This window comes from Marmota monax, unplaced genomic scaffold, assembly GCF_021218885.2.
Source record: "Marmota monax isolate L192 unplaced genomic scaffold, Marmota_monax_Labrador192_F-V1.1 WCK01_AAM20220418_F8-fsc00018, whole genome shotgun sequence".
NCBI classification, from domain to species: Eukaryota; Metazoa; Chordata; class Mammalia; order Rodentia; family Sciuridae; genus Marmota; species Marmota monax.
Genome location: NW_026692201.1, coordinates 9,702,926 through 9,723,800, shown reverse-complemented (window position 1 = coordinate 9,723,800; position 20,875 = coordinate 9,702,926). Strand labels below are relative to the sequence as shown.

Here is a 20,875-nt window from a genome sequence, read left to right as displayed (position 1 = left end):
TTTGATAAAAAGAAACTGAAAATATCCCAGAAAACCACCAAGCTATTAGAAGCTTAATAAAATCCAGTTTAGTAAGTTTCTAAAGTCAAAGTTAAAATTTACCAAAAAATGAGATCTAGATCCTGTATACTTTCAAGTGGCTAAGGAAAAGAGCAAAAGGTAAACCAGGCCAAGAGTTCTCTGGTCGAGTATTAAGCCTCCTAGGAATAAGTGTGTATAATAATGAGGGAATTTCACTAAAGCAAAATCAGTAGGCAACAGAATATACCTGTGGTCTTTAAATAGAAGAGAAACCTGAAGTGTGAAGGCTCACTACAATCAAATAGACTCAGTGGATCTTAACTTTACCTTAAATCCTGTTTTTAATATTATACAAGAAAATACCTCCTTATAAATAGTGCTCACTCCTCCCCCTACAACAGACCTAGAACCCAATGGCAATTAACTTTTTTAAAAAACATATACATACATAAAACAGATTCAAATTTTTAAATTTATACTTCTCAAGACTGAAAAGGAGAACATGATGCACTGAACTACTCACCGCCACAGGAGGACATGTCTGTACACCAGCATATGTTCCTGGATGTGACACCATAGTCCCACTTTTTATTTGAAAATGCGTTTTGCACATGTAACCATCAGAACAGTCCTGTGCTCCATCACCATAGAATACAAAAGAAAAATTCAATTAATTTAAGAATTCATCACTCAAAGAGCTACAACTTCTCATAAGTTCAAAGCCAAGTAAAGAAAAGTATGTATATTGAATAAGACGAGATGAAACGAGTAAAAAAATCAGTCCAATATACCCTGCAGAGAGTAGATACTCAATAAATAAAAGTTTTATTCCCTTACCTTCTTCATGTATTAATGTACTCCCTTTTCCTGACTTAAACTGCTCCTCACTCCATCTCTCCCCATCCCACACACACACACTAGTAGCACTGAGGTCAGACAGCAAAACTTTAGCTTAGGAAATGTTAAAAAGCATTTAAACTTACAGAAATATCTTGTCACATAGTTAATATTATGTCCACAGCTTTTATAAAGAGAAATTTTCAGATGATTTGCAAAAGATCTGAAAGCTAGAAGAGACCTTGTATACCCATCTCTTCTTCAAGGCAAGATCTCTTTTAACTGTCCCAGGGAGGTAGGTAATTATGCAGCATCTGCCTGAGTGCTTCAGGGAACCTGCACTTTTTACTCCCTGACATATGACAGTTGCCTCCATTTCAGTACACTGTACAGGGAGAAAGGGTTATCTCATACTATATTGACTGTTTCCCTCTAAGTTACTAGTTCTAGTTCTGCCCTCTGGAATCTAAACCCTTTTCTACAGAACTTTTCTTCAAAGACTTAAAGACAATTGCCACCATTTTCATATATGCTTTGCAAGATGATTTCTGAGCCCCTCACAAGTTATATTTCTCTGCTGCTTTTCTTATGCTTGCTATTATATAGACTAATGGTTGATGTTTGTCTAAATGTAGCCTGTTTCATTGTTTAAGGCAAAACTTGCTTGAATTCAATAAAGTCATGTATAAGAATATAATACTTCCCCATGCACAAACATACTCACATGACAAGAAATATTAATTCTGCACAAAATTGTCACACCAACATTCATGTTTTAACAGGATTAAAATAATAAGTTAAATAAGAAGTGGCTACTTAATCCTTTTATAAGAAGGAGGAAATTTGGATACAGAGACACAAACACACAGAATTCCTAGAAAGTCCAAGGAAAATTGAGATTGGAGTGGTGTACCTACAATCCAAGGAATGCTGAGGATTTCTGGCAACCACCAGAAGCTAGGAAGAGGCAAGGGAGGAGTCTTCTCTAGAGCCTTCAGAGGCAGCATGATCCTTCCAGACCTCTAGCCTTCAGACTTATCAGAGAATATATTTCTGTTATTTTAATTCAGTCAGTATGTGGTATTTTTTATGGCATCCCTAGTAAAATAATATGGTCACCATATTTTTTAAGAGATTTGATGACACCTTAATAAACCCTCCCAGCAGATTGGCCTGACAACCTGCTAGCACTCACTTAGGGACCCTGCTGCTTGCGATCAGCACAAGTTCTGATTGACTGAATCCAACTCAAATTAGTTGATGCCTCTGTCACAAGTTATTAAATATCTTAACTATCACTCCTGTCTATGAGATATACTATCAGATATCCAATACTATCACTTTCAATTTTCTTATTAAGGTTACGCATTTCGTAGGTTCAAATTACTACTTTATGCTGCAGTTTCTATAGTATCCACCCTCAAAGCAAACCCTCTGATGGCCCTCTACCACTGAAACCTTTATATTTAGACAATGCAAATTTAATATTTAATATTTAATGGATTAAGTGGATAAAGATATATGTAGTGACTGTTTTTTTAGATAAATTCCATCTAAGGCTAATACATAGTGACTCTTTATCTTTTTAATTTTTTAGTTGTAAATGAACACAATAACTTTATTTTTTATTATTTTTTAAATTGTAGTTGGGCACAATAACTTTATTTTATTTATTTATTTATTGTTATGTGGTGCTGAGTATCAAACCCAGTGCCTCACATGCCAGGCAAGTGCTCTACCACTGAGCAACAACCCCAGGCCTATAGTGACTTTTATCATTGCTACTACTGTTTTACATCAAACATCTATTCCCCCTTCTTTTGGAAACCATTTTCCTCTAAGAACTTATTCTCTTCTCCATTGTTAGTGTAGACATGACCCCCAGCTCCAGGATGAATATAGGACTCTGATCTGGCCAATCAAGGCCTTAGCCTTTTTGACCACAGAGATGCAGGAGAGCAACTGATTTGAGCCAATATGGTATAATCCAGATTTGATTTGGGAATGTAGGGGGCGGGGGGAGGTCTATTTTCTTATCCAATGGATTTCAACAAGAACTTTTTTTGGTACCAGCGCTTGAACCCCAGGGGCACTTAACCACTGAGCCACATCCCTAGCCCGTGTGTGTGTGTGTGTGTGTGTGTATTTTTTTACATCCCTAGCCTGTGTGTGTGTCACACACGGGCTAGGGATGTAAAATATATATATATTTTATATATATTTATAAAATATATATAGAGAGACAGGGTCTTGCTAAGTTGCTTAGGGCCTCACTGATTTGCTAAGGCTAACTTTGAACTTGCAATCCTCCTGCCTCAGCCTCCTGAGCCACTGGAATTACAGGTGTGCACCACTGTGCCCAGCAATAAAAAATGTTAAAACCTTAGCAGCCATCATGTAATTAAATGGAAACTGAAAAAAAGTCAGTGTGGATGAATTCAAGGCCATGAGATGTGGAGAGACCAGATTCTAATTACACTATTCATACCACCATGCCCAAAGCTAGTTCTACCTTCAAATTTTCCCATTATAAGTTCCTTCCTTGCTTCACCCAATGAGTTCAGTTTTCTGTCATTTGAAAAAAAATAATCTTGTTTTTAAATGACATATTGTGTTTACAGTAGTTTAAAGATAGAAAAATTCTCCTCTATTGTATTGTCACCCTCATTATGATAGATAATCAATAGTTGATTATATGAAAGGTTTATCAACTACAATAAAACTAACAGTATGTGTTTGTGGCAATCTGCAATTTCCAAATGATCTAGGAATAGAGGAAGAAACAAAAACTCTTAGGTATTCAGAGAACAGTTAGAGCTAAACCATGTGTACTAAATATAATTATGAAATGAGACTAACTATTCTATTTTGTGTTATCTGCACACTGGTCATACAACCTCTTCTTAAGTGAATATGCAATTTAGTAAAACTAATTACAATGCAAAACACTTTTCCTTTGATCCAATCCAAGAGGGGAGACAAAAAATTCCTCTGTACCTGTTATAAAATCTAAAAACATTATCTTGTCTCTTTTCCAATGAGGTAAGATAAAGAGATATGTGATTTTCAATATTACTTATACTAATTTCCATTTTAGGTGATTTTTAAATCTATTGATTATTATCTATAGGGAGCACACAGGATTTTTGACTCAGTCTGTATTTATTTGGTAATGAAGATTTTTTAGCACCAATCTCTTAACAGGAATAGCCTTGAAAAATCAAACATAGAAAAAGGAGAGTGATAGAATACCTAGCATGCTAAAGGCCCTAAGTTCAAGCCCAGTACTGAAAAACAAAGAAGGAAAACATTATTAGAAAAAGGAGAGTTTTAGCATTTTTATTTCCCTTCAAATACTAATTTCCATATAAGAAGGTCTTTTTCCCATATTATTTTCATTTAAAGTAGAATAGTGGGTTTTGATCTTCACTGCCATAGGATGTTTTTGTAGAGACAACAACCAAATGTAAAAGCATGAGAACCATCACCCTAAGTCCACTCTTTGGTCCATCTAACCCAGTAAACAATGTTTAACTAAAATCTCCCCATCATACTAAAGTTTCCCCTGTCAGAATCAACAATCCTCTCTAGTTTATGTATTTACCATGGTTTACAATTTAACATTTGGCTCTTCTTTAATTTTTTAACATTTGTTAGTTTTATTTCCCCCACTAGATCATAAACTCAGGGCATAGGTCCCAGGACCTAAGGGAATCCAGGATCTTAACTGCAGAATTCAGACTGCCATAACACATAAAAACCTGATCCAAACAGAGCCTAAAAACATCCTGGATCAGCATGGGAGGATGTAAGAACAAAGGGAACCTCACAGTTTACCCAGTTCAACCCTCTCCTTTTACAGATAAGAGGGTGAAGGATTGAAGCACTTCTAAGAAACTTGTTTTTCAGCTAATTAGGGGCAGAGCTGGAAGTGGAAAGCAGGTCACTTGACCCAAGCATTCTTTCTAGTACACTAAGCAAATTCTGCCAGAGAGCAGGACCTTGGCAGGAGCATGCTTATTGACGCTGGACTGGGGTAGGTCAGTGCTTTTTGCTTCGACTAACAAGCTCAAGCCACTCAAGTGTGGTCTAGTGACCAGCAACCTCAACATCACCTGAGAGCTTATTAAACATGCAGAACCTCCAGCCCCACCCCAGACCTCCTGAACCTGTATTTAACAGGATCCCCCAGGTGGTTCCTGTGCACATTTGGAAGCACTGAGGCAGTTTATACTGAAATTCCTGACTGAAAGAGATTGCACATTGATTGCATTAGCGGTGGTTCTCAACCCTAGCTACTACACATTAGAATAGAACCTGGGGAGTTTTCAAAACGCTGTTGCTGGGGTCTCACCTCAAACCAATTAAGTGAAAATCTCCCCAGCAGATTCTATTGCAGTAGCTGAGAACCACTGTGCTAAATTCACTGGAGCTTGCCTTTTCCATTCAGAGAAGAACAGAGTCAATGAAGTAATCTCCAGCTGCCTTGGGAGAAAAGGCAACAACTCAAGATCTTCATGAACACCATCGCTCAGTTGGAGCTCTCCAAATGCTAAAAATCACCTCTGCTCATACTCACTGTGGAGCTTAGACTGTGCCAAAAGTGCCTTATAAGTGGTCTTTCCCCCAACACACATTTTTTATTGTTGCAGTATAGTTGTAAATACTTCTGGGATTTGTTGTTACATATTCACAAATGCACCCAATACACAATATACCAACACAATTTAGCCAGTATCACTCCCCAGCACTTCCCCTGTCCCTCCCCATTAAGTGGTCTTTACTACTACCTCAAACTCCATTTTCTGGCAACTTATCAAGCCTTGACCTACTCCTCTGCAACTACCATTAATCTTATAACTTAAAATTGTTCCATGTCCAACTACACTTCAGCTATCAGTATTCCTTACTGCCCATCTGCCAAAAATCAGTTTGCTTTACTCTGTCACTTGTAGAAGAGAAATTAATAGGAAATGTCCAGGTGCTATAACCATTAATAAAAAACATAATATTTCTTCATAGCCAAAATTCTTTCACTTATCTAAATAGAATGCCCTTCATCTTATTGCAAAATAAGGAGTAAAGATTTAAATGAGAAATATCACAAATGAACTAGATGAAAATCCTGGAGGATATATATATATATATATATATATACACACACACACACACACACACACACACATACACATACATACATACACACATATACATATGTAATAAACCTTTATAAATATGATAAAAACCCTGAAGAAAAAAGATCAATAAATTCTACAGTGAAAATAAAAATTCTTAACACCCATAAAACCAAAAGACAAATATCAAAATGTGAAAACAAAAGTTTTTACTTATATCATAGAAAGGAACTAATTTTCTCAAGATATATATAACTTTAAGATCCTCAAAATATAAATAGTTTCAAAAACTCAAAAAGAAAATGACTAACAATCCAATAGGAAAATGAGCAAAGGATGCACATATAGTTCACTAAAAAGTAAAAACATATGAATAAAATATGTTCAATAGTACCTACAAGAAAATGCAAATTCAAAACTATTGGTAACATTTTTGCTTATCTGATTGGCGAATATCAAAAAGTATAAAATTCTCTGTGTAGAGAAATATGTGAATAAAAGAGGTGCCCTCACACATTTCCAGGGGGCAGGGGAGTTTAAACTAGGATAACATCCCTAAAGAACATGTTGGCAATAACTATTAAAATTTAAAATGTACATACCTTGGATTCAGAATTGTTACTTCCAGGAATTTATCTTACAGAGCCATTTATACACATAGAAAATAAAATCCATGCAATAATATGTATGATGGTATTATTTTAATGGCATGAGAGTGGAAACAACCTAAATGTTCAACAACAATAATTGTTTACATAAATTATATCTAAATAATATACTGTTATGCAGCCACAAAAAATGAGTTTCATGTACAAATATGTATCATCAAATCCTACCATTACATACAACTATGATGTACTAATAAAAATGTGAAAAAAAGAAAAAAATGAATAAGTTCTGTAAGTATTGCATTGAATATGCTACCACTTATTTAAATATAAGTATATATGTTGTGTATGTCCTGCATGTATCTGAAAAGATACCCAAGACCCTTCTGTCAATGATAACTTCTGAGGATTTGGGTGGGAAGATTAAAAAGATTTCCTAATTTTTTTAAAGTGCAAACAATTTTGTGCTCATAAATAAAAAACACTTCTTTTTAAACAAATAATGTATTGCCCTTTGCACATATGTCTCCAGGGTATTACATTGCTGCAGTAGATCCCAATCTTAAATTTTTAGGGACAAATATCCTGTAGGCCTTATAGAACCCCAGAGAGACAAGCAAGTTTTATAGTGTAGTGCTGACTGCATTTTGGATGGAGATCTAAGGATTTCCTAACAGAACATGTTTGGGTCTGCTTTCTTCCAAGCTGTCATAGGGCTTGCCACCCAGTGAGAGTTATGTTATGCCTGCTAGAATCCAGCTACCCAAATAATTATGGGGCTGCTCTTGCTGAATTTTAATAGGCTTTCAAAGATCTTCTATACAAAAATGCTGTTATCTTAAAAAAAAAAAGTGGTTATCTAAAACTTTCAGCTTTACTTCTGAATAAAGCATTGAGTTAGGATTTAAACTGAAGTTAACTGTCCAGAATGACCAGCCAGAAAGGGCTTGCAAGGCCATCAGGGAGAAAGACAACTGAAGGTTCTAGGTCACAGGAGGCACTGATCAAAGAAGGCCTTGGAATTCAGTGGAGCTCTAAGAAACAGGTTAAACCTAGCACAGATTTAAAGTGATAGTTCTTTCCTGTTGTAAGAGATCAAACCAATATTACCAAGTAGCTGCCCAAAGGTGATTAACATTATGAGAAAGAAAGAAAAAGAGAAAGTGGGTGGGGGAGAGAAGGGGAGAGGAGAGGAAGGGAAAGGGAATGGAAAGAAAAAGAAAAAGAAAAAGTAAAAACTGCTGCTTAAAAGCAAAGCTTATGCTCGATAGGTCAGACATTAAATAATATCTCAGAGCCAGGCATGATGGCATACAACCGTAATCTCATCTATTCAGGAGGCTAAGGCAGAAGGATTTCAAGTTTGAGGTTAGTCTGGGCAGCTTAGCAAGACCCTGTCTCAAATTTAAAAAAGGGCTGGAGATGTAGCTCAAAGATAGAATGCTCCTATATGGGGAGAGGAGACTGATATCTGTACATTTTTTAAAGCCAAAGTTAAATAATGGAAAAATAATTATTATGATTTAGAGGATCCTTCAAATCACAATTCTGAATATATTAATATGTCTTATCCTCCACACCCACCCCAATACCCACCCAATCCCAACAGTACTGGTTTCATTTTCTGATAGTGTCACATCTTCCAAATGGATGTGTGGGTCCATTCATGGTTGACTGATGTCTCTGCTAAAATACACATAGGCAAGTTAATACAGAGTGATCAGATCCAGTCGAAGTAGTTCATGGGTGTTATGGTTTGAATTTGAAATGTCCCCCAAAGGCCATGAGCTAAAGGCTTGGTTGCCAGTGTGTAGTGCTACTGGGAGGTGGTGGAAATTTTAACAGGTGGGGCCTAGTTGGAGAAAGTAGGTCACTGTGGAGGCATGCTGTAATAGAGTATTTCAGAACTGTGGCTGCTTTCTCTGTCTCTCTTTTTGCTTCCCAGCTGCTAAGATGTGAGTAGCTTTGCTCTACCATGCCTTCTCCACCAAGATATTTGGCCTTGCCTCAGATCCAAAGGGACTGTAAGTCAAAATAAATCTTTTCTTTCTTTAAGTTGATTTTCCAGGCATTTTGTCACAGTTATAGGAAGCTGACTAACAATGGAAGTAAAAAACAGTGACACATAACTGTAACCCCAGCTACTCTAGAGGCTTAGACAAGAGAACCATAAGTTCAAGGCCAGCCTCAGAAATTTAGTGAGACCCTAATTCAAAGTTAAAAATTAAAGAGCTAGGTCAGTAGTAAGATATCCCTAGGTTCAATCCCCAGTACCAAAACACACACACACACACAATAGGTAACTGCTGACTTCTGGTTCACTTAGATGAAACCTCAAAAGCAAATAAACTCAAGAATCCAAATACCCAAAAGTGAAAGAAAAGGAGGATATAGCATAATGCATGTTTGAAAAGATCTTTTCTATCTCCAACTTTCCCCTGGCCCTAGTCCTGTAGTATTTTGAGGTTTATTAAACATACCATAGTCATTAAATAATCCACCAATACCTCAGAACTTTCCAGGGTGCAGTGTTGAAGATACACCTCAGATAATAAGTTCCATCTGAAGAAGTCGGGCATGTCCTGTGATCTTGTGTATGTGTTCAGTTTACTAAAGACAGATATTCCCCTTGCTTCACCAGCTGTGTAAAATAACCCATAATTATTGCTTTTATTTGTGTAATCTAACTTTTTGAATCCCTATTGAACCCATTTGTTCACTAACTGGGAATTAAACCACACTACCCCCCCCCACACACACACACACACAAATCATGATAATTGAACCTTGATAGAAGTTCTCTGCCTCTGCCCAGTTTAAAAGAGTTATCAGCATGGTCATGGTATGAAACTAACAGAATTTGTAGAATTTTGACATGAAGTAGTCTCTGTCCAGTGTGACAAAATATGATCCTGTTTCTATCCCAATTTGTAATGCTGCCATGAATCATATTTACATAAGCTGACTCATTACATGTTTGTCTTAGGTTTAAATTTCTAATAAACCTATAAATAAAGCACTAGGACTAAATTAGAGTCACTGAGCAGAATCAAATATTATAAATCCTGACAATATAAAAATAACAATATAGGGCTGAGGCTGGGGCTCAGTGGTAGAGCATTCGTCTCGCATACGTGGGGCCCTGGATTTGATCTTCAGCACCACATAAATAAAATAAAGATATTGTGTCCACCTACAATTAAAATAAAATATTTAATAATAATAATATAATCAAAAAGCTGGGAAAAAGAAAAAGAAGGAAGTGGGGGTAGCATAAGTACACTAACTACCTCAATATCACAAAAGCAATCAGTTATTATCCATAGATGGGAAATCAAAAAGAAGTATATTACTTAAAGTTATAGGTGTAACTATGAACATAAGGAATTATTTATCAATAGGTGTTCCATTAATCAAAACAATTCATACGATGTATTATTATGCAGCTATTAGAAATAATGAGATAATTGTGTATATACTCACAAAGAAAGAGGTCAATGATGTAATGTTAGGTGGAAAAAGTAGGTTGCACACTATATGACCTAGCTATCCCACTCCTCAGTATTTATCCAAAAGAACTAAAACCAGGGACTGGGGTTGTGGCTCAGTGGCACAGCACTTGCCTAGCATGCGTGAGGTACTTGGTTCGATCCCCGGCACCACATAAAAATAAACAAATAAAATAAAGGTATTGTATCCATGTATAACTAAAAAAAATTTTTAAAAAAAAGAACTAAAATCAATATTCTGGAGTGATACAGCACATCAACGTTTAAAGCAGCACAATTCACAATAGCCAAGTTTTGGAACCAGCCCAGGTGCCTTTCAAGAGATGACTAGATTAAGAAAATGTTGTATATACACACAATGGAGTTTTACTCAGTCCTAAAGAAGAATGAAATTATAGCATTTTCTGATAAATGGATGGAAGTGGATAACATCATGCTAAGTGAAATAATATCAGACTCAGAAAATCAAGGGTCTAATGGTTTTCTCATATGTAGAGCAAAGTTAGAAGAAACAAGGGGGAGGGATCAGATATCATTAGGATAAAGGAAACATCAGTGGAGTAGAGGAAAAAGGAGACTGAGGGGCAAGAAAGGGTTACAGGAAAGGGAAGGAAGTGCAGAATGAATTTGATAATAATACACATGTGCATGTATAAATATACCACAGTGAATTCCACTTTTAAAAAAATCTTTTTGTAGTAGTAAATAGACAACATGCCTCTATTTTGTTTGTTTATTCTTATGCAGTGCTAAGGACTGAACCCAGTGCCCCACAAAATGCAATGAAAGTGCTCTGCCACTGAGATATAGCCTCAACTTGAATTCTACTTTTATGTATATATATGTATGTGATCATTGTTCTATAACTTTTCTTTTTTCAATAATTTTAAAATTGGTGCTATATATTTTTTTAATTATTGAAAAAAGAAAAAGTAGGTTATAGAGCAATGATCACATTTATGTAAATGTATATATAAATTTATATATGTATATTTGCATATAATTAGGTCAGCAGGAGGAGGGAGAAGGAAAAATCTTGACATTTATTTTATACATCTAAATACTGTTAGAATTTTTATAGTGATTGTGTATTGTTTTTTTCTTGTAATAATTAAATAAAATAAAGTAAAATAAAGACTCAACCCAGAAAAGAAAAAGTAATAGTGCACTAGGGATACTGAGATCCAGGTCAAGAGTAAGAAAAATTCATTAAAACTTCCATTCCACTCTGTGATCAATATGATTCTAAGAACCACGAAACATTCTGGCAAACAAAGCTAATTTTGTTTTTATTTTCTTTCCTTTGTGGAACTAACCCTCTAGGTGCTAAACCAAAATGAGGCCAATACTTCTTCCTTAGGTTAGTACCTAATTATAGCATACCTTCACTTTGTTTTTCAAGTAGACATTGTTTGATGCCACTTAGGATTTTCAATTTTCAATTCCACTCAATAAAGCCATGCTGAGAACCCTAGCACTGTGCTCATTTGTATAAGAAGTTAGTTTTCTTACAATATTCCTGGCACCCTTTTCCTGGCAGGACTCTCAGACCTGCAGGCAGAGTCTCCCTTCCTTTCACCTCCAGCTACTTCCTGACTTCCTTGATGAGCAGTAGAACATAGCCTTCTCCAGTTCCCAGATGCAGGTCAGAGCACAGCAAGGTCAGTGGCTCCAGGGGAAAAGTAGCAGAAGAAAATGAGCCCCCTGTCAGGGCAGAAAAGGTCACTGAAGGCAATTTGGTGACCTTATTAGAGGGGGAAGTATACATGCATGTGTGTTTACATATATTGTACTCTCATAGCCTGCTTATCTTACACAAGTTTTTAAACAATGATTACAGTTTAAATAATGCTAAATCCTTTCCCCTTCTTGGAGTCAAAGCACTAAAAGTAAGTTTAATATATAATGAGGTCTCATTTTCCTTATTAACACTTTCACCAGATAGTTCTACAATGTTAGATTTCACTATTAAGCAGTTTCTTTTTTTCTTTTATTTTTTAATAATATTTTGTTTTCAGGTTTTCCAACTTGCCCATTTTGAGTTTTCAATTTTCAGTTCATAGATGTGGGACCTCCATGTGTGCCCTCATACTTTTTATTATATTAAACAATTTGGTTTGGGCTCCCAGAGCATTCTTGCTTATTTGTGCCAGAGGAATGGCCAACAGATGTTATAACTGATTGGAGGGGATGTGGGGAGCCTGCTGTAGAAAACCAATTCTTTTCTCTTTTTGTTCCTTCTTACAATTTAAGTTTGTAGAAACTTTACCATATTTCTTCTGTTTACTCTCATTGAAATGTTTTCAAAGATTTAGTTTTGCTTTTCCAATACCAGATTTTTTTTTAAAAAAGTAAAAAAACATGCAGATGACTCAAGTTTTGGCCTTCCCCATCCTCTGGATTTTAGAGTTATTCCAAATTGTATTTCTTTCACAAACAAATTATTGCTTTTTAAAGCACAGGCTGTGATGAGAGAATTGACAAATTAATATAATTTTATAATTCATTAAATTGAAACAAATTTGATAATACTAATGGTAGAAAAATAATCAGGATAGCAAATTGTCATTTTGATTTCAAAATGCTATCCTTGCAAAGCAGTACAAATAATTTTTAAACCTTCCCTTTTAATAAAATGAAAGGTACCTGAGCTTAAACAGTTTAACTCCTAAGAAAAGGGTTAGAAGAAAGACAGAGGAGGTAAGAAAGGGCTCTCTGGGATGGGCACCATAAAAGCTAGAAGTCCAATACCTATGTATTGGCAAGCACGTGCTCTCTCTTTAGGCCCTCTAGCTTTTATGGTGCCCATCCCAGAGAGCCCTTTCTTACCTCCTCTGTCCTTCTTCATTTACCCTTACTAGATTCTTGTTGTGGAAAACCTACAGACACATCACTCTAATCTCACCCTGTGTTTACATGGCCTTTTCCCTTGTATGTCTGTGTCTCTATGCCCAAATTTCCCTCCTCTTATGAAGACACCAGTCATAGAAAATTTAGGACCAGTCCTAATCCACTGTGACCTCATCTTAACTCAATCCCATCTACAAAAGTCCCATTTCCTAGCAATACTTAAAAAAGTGTTATACAGATCTAATGCAATTCCTATTAAAATTCAAATGACATTCTTCATAGAAATAGAAAAAGCAATCATAAAATGCATTTGGAAAAATAAGAGATCCAAAATAGCCAAAGCAATCTTTAGCAAGAAGAGTGAAGCAGGAGGCATCATAACACCAGACCTTAAATTATACTACAGGGCCATAGTAACAAAAATGGCATGGTATTGGCACCAAAATAGACATATAGACCAATGGTATAGAATAGAAGACCCAGAGACAAACCCATATAAGTATGATTACCTCATACTAGACAAAGGCACCAAAAATACATTGGAGAAAAGATAGCCTATTCAAGAAATGGTGCTGGGAAAACTGGAAGTCCATATGTAGCAAAATAAAGTTAAATCTCTATCACTCAGCCTGTATAAAATTCAACTCAAAGTGGATCAAAGACTTAGGCACTAGAACAGAGACCCTTCACCTAATAAAAAAAGTAGCCACACATCTTTATCATGTTGGCTTAGGACATGACTTCCTTAACAAGACTCCTAAACTGCAAGAAGTAAAAATCAAGAATCAATAAATGGGACAAATTCAAACTAAAAAGCTTCTTCTCAGCAAAGGAAACAATCAATAATGTGAAAAGAGAGCCTACAGAATGGGAGAAAATCTTTACTACACACACATCAGATACAGCACTAATCTCCAGGACATATAAAGAACTCAAAACACTTAACACCAAAAACAAAACAAAACAAATAAACAAACAAACAAAAAAAAAATCAATAAATGGGCTAAGGAACTAAACAGACACTTCACAGAAGAAGAAATACAATCAATCAACAAATATATGAAAAAATGTTTAACATCTCTAGCAATTAGAGAAATGCAAATAAAAACTACTCTAACAGTAGTTTCTCACTCCTGTCAGAATGGCAATTATCAAGACTAGAAGCAATAATAAGTGTTGGCGAGGATGTGTGAGGAAAGGTACACACAAACATTGCTGGTGGGACTGCAAATTGGTTCAACCACTATAGAAAGCAGTATGGAGATTTCTCAGAAAACATGGAATGGAACCACCATTTGACCCAGTTATCCCTCTCCTCAGCATGTACCCAAAGGACTTAAAATCAGCATACTACAGTGACATAGCCATATCAATATTCATAGCGGCTCAATTCACAATAGCAAAGCTATGGAACCAAACTAGGTGCCTTTCAACAGATGAATGGATAAAGAAAATGTGATACATATACACAGTGGAACATCACTCAGCCTTAAAGAAGAATGAAATTATGGAATTTGCAGGTAAATGGATACAGCTGGAGAATATCATGCTAAGCAAAATAAGCCAAACCCAAAAAACTAAAGGCCAAATATTTTCTCTGATAAGTGTACGCTAATCCATAATGGCAGGGGGAGGGAAGAATAAAGGAATTTTGGATTGTGCAGAGGACAGTGAGGGGAAGAGAGAGGGTATAGGGATGGGAAGGACAGTGGAATGAATTTGACTATACTACTAGTGTGACTCTGCATTATGTTCAGCCCGAGGAAGGAGAAGCTGTGCTCCATTTATGTATGTGTTAAAATATATTCTACTGTCATGTATAACTAATTAGAACAAATTAAAAACTAAAATACTTTTTAAAGAGCCCCATTTCCAAATAAGGTCACATGCACAAGGTTCCAGGAATTTGGAGGACACTATTTAACCTGGTACAGGAGGAGACTCAGGAAGAAAGAGGAGAAAGGCAATCTCACAGTTCCTGCACCTAACCTAAACAGCTTACGGAGGAAAAGAGCCCACGTCAGATAGTCCATGACCAGAGCTTCAGAAGCTGCTGCAGCCTGAAGACTCAGGCCAGAGTCTCAGGGCCATTGCTGGAAACCAAAATAGCTTTGATCATGATGGGGCAGAGGGTACTGACAGCTTTTTAGAGAAAGCCACACAGTAGCATAAGTACTGCTTTTGAACATGGAGCTTGAATAATGTGAGATTAAAGACTTTACTGAGGTCATTCTGTTTGCCAGAAAGAGCACTCAATATTCACTGCTTGGATCAATACCAGACACGTGGCAAACTCAAATGGTCAGCAGAGAGGAGGGACAAGAAGGGCAGAAGAAAAGGAAGGAGAGAAGAAGGATATAATCCACTCAGCCTTTTTTTATTAATGCAACAAAAGTTTCTTGACATATTTCCCAGAATGAATTACAATCTCTGCCCTCCCAGTCATTTTCATTCCAAGCCCGTGCATGTTGAAAGCTCTTACACAAAATTTCCTTTGCTTCTGCATTATCTGTCAGAACTCCTGCTTCCCATAGGGTGGCATTAATATATCTCAGAAGAAGAGAAAATCTGTTGCATGTGAAAGTGGGGCCAAACTCCATTCAGCAGCAGCAGCAGAAGCACACCTCCTCCCCTGACCCCATGCTATAATCCTCATCAAGTCCTTCTCTAGTACTTGGTATCCCTCATCTTCATGAATCAATCATGTTCTCTTATTACTGTGCTCCTAATTTTAGGGTTGTAAACAGACCAACTGAACTGATGATTATATACCTAATATGTCTTAGCATAAAATTTATATTTATTAAACTTAAATTTCATATAAAAGGGAGGGATGATTTGGTACCCTACAAAAATTTTTGTATTCTAAGTACTTCTTTGGCCAACTAGTCATGATCAAATAACAGAGACTAGATTTACTCCCTACCTTAAACAACTAGAAAACCAAAAAAAAAAAAAAAAAAGATATGAAATAGGCATTTTCAGAACTGGACACAGCCAGTGCAGGACAGTGAGCTTTGAAGAAGGGAAATAAACAGGTGAACACAACAAGTATCCCAGCTCAATTCCTACACAAAATTTCTATACACAGTAGTGGAAGGGAAATTCAAATAGAGTTCTCAGTATCATTAAGTTGAAAAGATACAGTTCTGAGTCTGGAAAACAGTGAACAGAATTTATGGGACACAGCACAAGACAGGCATCAGCACCTTGATTCTTTGAGTAGAGACGTACATACATATGTAAAAAGAAGCTACTGAGTCCTGGGGAAAAAACAGTAAAATTCACTAAGAAGAATAATCCTCAGAATTCACACAGGGCCAAGAATAGTTCATATTCCCATCAGACAAAATAGAAAGATGTCCTAACATGCATAGCAATAAGCAGCATCCTCAGAAAGGAAATGCTTTAAGAGGTGGTCCAATTAGACCTATTATAAAGGCTGCTCGGACCTGCCCTAACATATTTTAAAAGTAGTCCTTCAAACATCCAAACTGATTCAGAGGGACGGGTAATGAACCAGGAAAGAGGAGAAAATACTCAAGAGGCACACAATTTTAGTTAAGACTGGAGGAATCAATTCTTGCATTCTATTGAATAGCATGGTGACTGTAGTTAATACAACATACTATATATTTCAAAATAGCTAAAAGAAAGGATTTAAAATGTTCTCACCCCCCAAAAATGATAAAGACTTGAGGTGATAGATACGCAAATTATGCTGATTTAATCACTGCATAATGTGTATATATGCTGAAATATCATACTGTACACTATAAATATAATTATTATTTATCAGTTTAAAATAAAAAATATTTTAAAGGAATAAATAAACAATTTAAAAAGAAATTGATTCCAAGGATGTTAATTGTGTTTCAACAAAAGGAAAAAAAACAACAAGTACAATGTCTGACATCAGCAAAAAATTAAGAGGATGCAAAAAAAAGAAAAAAAAAACAGAAAAATGTGATTCAAACAAGAGGAAAACTCAGTCAAATAGAAAGAGACCTAGAAATATGCAGGTTAGAAAATGAGAGACAAGGAAATGGAAATAGCTATCATGAATATATTCTATGTTCCAGAAAGTAGAAGAAAATATTAGAATCATGAACAGAGAAATGAAAGATATAAAAACAACCTAGGTCAAATTCCTAGAGATAAAAACTGTAATATCTGCACTGAAAAAATACAAATAACAGATAGAAGTAATAGCAATTAGAACCTACAGAATAAAAACTTAGTGAACATTGTTCAACATCTCTAGTAATTAGAGAAATGTAAATCAAAACTAATATTTCATATCATGCCAATCAGAATAGCAGTTATCAAGAATACAGACAATAATAAATATTGGCAAGGATGTGGGGGGAAAGACACACTCATTCATTGCTAGTGCGACTGCAAATTGGTGCAAACAATGTAGAAAGCAGTATGAAGATTCCTTAGAAAACTTGGAATGGAAACACCATTTGACCCAGTATCCCACTCCTCAGTCTATACCCAAAGGACTTAAAATCAGCATACTATAGTAACATAGCCACATCAATGTTCATAGCAGCTCAATTCACAACAGCTAAACTGTGGAAGCAACCTAGATACCCTCAATAGATGAATGGATAAAGAAATTGTGGTATATACACACAATGGAATATTACTCAGCATTAAAAGAGAATACAGTTATGGCATTTTCAGGTAAATGGATGGAATTGGAGAATATTATGCTAAGTGAAGTAAAAATCAAAGCCAAATGTTCTCTCCGATAAGTGGATGATGATCCATAATAGGGGTGCATGAGGAAAACGGAGGAACTTTGATAGGGCAAAGGGGAGGAATGGGTGGGGAGGGGACATAGGGGCAGGAAAGATGGTGGAATGAGATGGACATCATTACCGTAGGTACATATATGACTACACATATAGTGCAATGCTATATCGTGTACAACCAGAGAAATAAAAAGTTGTGCTGCAATTGTGTATAAGGAATCAAAATGCATTATGCTGTCATACATACCTAATTAAAATTAATTAATTAATTAATTAATAAAAAACTTAAGTTCACTATGAATGTCTGAAGACAGCAATAGAAACTATCTGAAATGAAATATGCAGAGAAAAAATACTGAATAAATAAATAGAGCATAGTGAACTGTGGAATATTAAATGACCTAAAAACCTTATAAGTAGAGTCCTAAGTATCATCTTGTGTTTTATCCAATTTCAAGGATTTTTGGAGCTAATTAATCTAAGAACAATTCAAATTTATTTCCATATTTCTAACGTATTTCATTTACTATATGATTAGTCAAATTTTTGTATTTTTCCTTTTTTATTTGTTAATTATGTGCATCTTATGCATTTATTACTCAGTTATTCTCTTACATTTGAAATACTACCAAATGTTTGTTACCAATTTTGAGGTACCTCTGTTTTGACAATAAGAGGTAAATATGTGACAAATATCTCAAAATCATAGTTCCTTTGTATTACATCTAAACTCATTCATATATCCAAAATTAGTTACTGAATGTTTATTATGTTCTGTGTACTACTGAAGCCACAGGAAAACAAACACAATTTCTGCCCTGGCAAGAGTATTTTGTTATGGGGAATAGAAAATAAGCACATAAACAGTAAAATATATAATCTTAAGACATTAACAACTTACAGTGAAAACAACAAAACACCTATGCCTTCATAGAACATGAGCTAAATTAAAGCAGACACATTATAAAGAAAAGTTTATATAATATTATGTCAAAGTGATAAGGTCACTGAAGATTAAAATAAAATAGATATTGGAAAGGCATAAAAAGAAATCTTTTCAGGCAAATAGTCATAGAAAATCTCTCAGAAATGTTAAAATTTGAGTAAAATAGATATCTAAATAAAGTAAACATATAAACCATGCAGTGATTTAAAGAAAAGGAATTCCAAACAGAGGAAACAACTAGTACAAAATCCTGCCGCTGGAATGAATTTGGTACATGTGAGAGAGAGTAAAAAGGTTGAGTCAGATCATACATGCGTTTATTAGCCATGACAAGATGTTTATATTATTATCCATTTTATTCCATGTGCTTATGGTGAAATTATTCTAAAATAGAATAGTGGCTCACAAAATTCTGCCTTTTCTTCTCTCACTCTTTTTTTAGACAGTATTCAACTATGTTGCCTAGGCTGGCCTCAATTTGTAATCCTTCTGCCTCAACCTCCTGAGTTACTGGGATTACAAGTGTGTGCCACTGTACCCAGATCATTATAGTTTGATTATAAATATTTTAAGATATTTATTTTCTCTTGAGGAGACTCAGGCTAAGATACTTCATATCCTGAATAAATTCCTGTTTTGGTTTAGGTTAGCCAGAGAACATTGCTTAAGCAAGCAAAAAGTAATTTACTACATAAACACTAAAAATAAATAAATGAAAATTGTATTTAAGAATTAAAGATAAGAATAGCAAAGCAATATTAAGTGAGATAGTATCAAATTGAAATAAGAAGCATGTAAGTGCATAACGCATCATGGAGCAAGTAAGATTTACAATAAAAACACAAAGATGGTTCAACATAAGAAATCTATCTGTGTGATCTCTATAAATAATAAATTATTAGGGAAATCCATATCATTATCTGGTAGTTACTAGAAAAACACAACAGAACTCCATACTCCCATTGCTTTGCTTTTAAAAAATCTCTTAAAACTACAAATAGATTTCTCTTAAGTTGATAAAGAAAAACTAATAAAAAATTACAACAAATATACTTAATGATTAAGTATGAACATTTCAATTAAAGCAAAGCACTGACATGACTGAAATTTTAGATATACTAGAATACAATTAAGCCTTATAAGAAAAGAGATCCAAATAGTTTAAGATAAAATTACAGATGATTTATTTACATAATCTAAGAGAATGTTCTAAAAAGTCAATAGAGTAAATAATAGAGTAATTAATAATTAATATAATTCTCAGCAGTTTCAGAGATTGACCAAGAAAAATGTTAACATATATAAATCAGTAACTTTTACAATTATAGCAATAACCAGTTAAAATTATGAGTAATATATATCCTACCCAATATGAACAAAAATTGCCAAATATTCAGGAAAATGTCTATCATTATATCAAGAGAACACTACAGCTGGGCACAAGAGTACACACTTATAATCCCATATATTCAGAAGGCTGAGGCATGAGAATTTTACAAGTTTAATGCCAGCCTGGAGGCAAAATAAAATAAAAAGGGCTGGGGATGTAGCTCAGTAATGAAATACTTGCCTGGGTTTAATCCTAATATGCGGAAGAGGCAGAAGGAGAAAACTCCATAATTTTATGGACATGAAAAAGTTCTAAGCTTTTTATGAAACATATAAAATGATTGTCAAATTCATTTAGCTAGGAATGTAGCTCAGTGTAGCATGTAGAATGTAGCATGTGGAAGACCTTGGGTTCAATTCCCAGAACGATAAAATGAAAAAAATATACATAAGATTTACCTGAAAAAGAAAATGTATAAGACTTTTTTAAAAAACAGAACAATGACGTCAAAATCAACTAAATAGCTCTGGTAACAACAAAAATGTATCTTATTATGACAGATAAGAAAAGCAAATCAAGGAATAGAAAAGAAGTCGAACAGAACACCAAATATGTCAGAATTTAATATATGATAAAGAAACAATTTTGGATAAGAGATGTAAGAATGGATGAGTCAAATAATCAATATGAAGTTATTCTTCTCACTAGTAATAAGCTACATTACCACATCACACAATCTTGGAAAATAAAATCCACATGGATTAAAGCCCTAAATATAAAAAATAAAGTAATAAACATCTGGAGGAAAATACAAGAGAATGTTTTCATAGTTTAGAAGTTGGGGAAAAATAAAAATAAATAATAAATAAATAAATA

At 34.9% G+C, this 20,875-nt stretch overlaps 1 protein-coding gene across 11 annotated transcripts in view; it reads right to left on the bottom strand.

Annotated features, from left to right (window-relative positions):
- Atg10 (autophagy related 10) overlaps window positions 1–20,875 on the bottom strand; it is a 290,932-nt gene that overhangs the window by 206,497 nt on the left and 63,560 nt on the right. For 6 of the 11 annotated variants that reach the window (XM_046428112.2, XM_046428063.2, XM_046428054.2 and 3 more), the window contains one exon: window positions 545–652. The exons of 1 other annotated variant lie outside the window; for it this stretch is intronic. In XM_046428112.2, the coding sequence (XP_046284068.1) occupies window positions 545–634 (90 nt within the window). In that variant the 5' untranslated portion in view covers window positions 635–652. Of the gene's footprint in view, window positions 1–544; window positions 658–9,108; window positions 9,243–20,875 lie in introns of all 11 variants that reach the window. 4 more of the 11 variants (XM_058574415.1, XM_046428035.2, XM_046428045.2 and 1 more) reach the window with 2 other exon arrangements.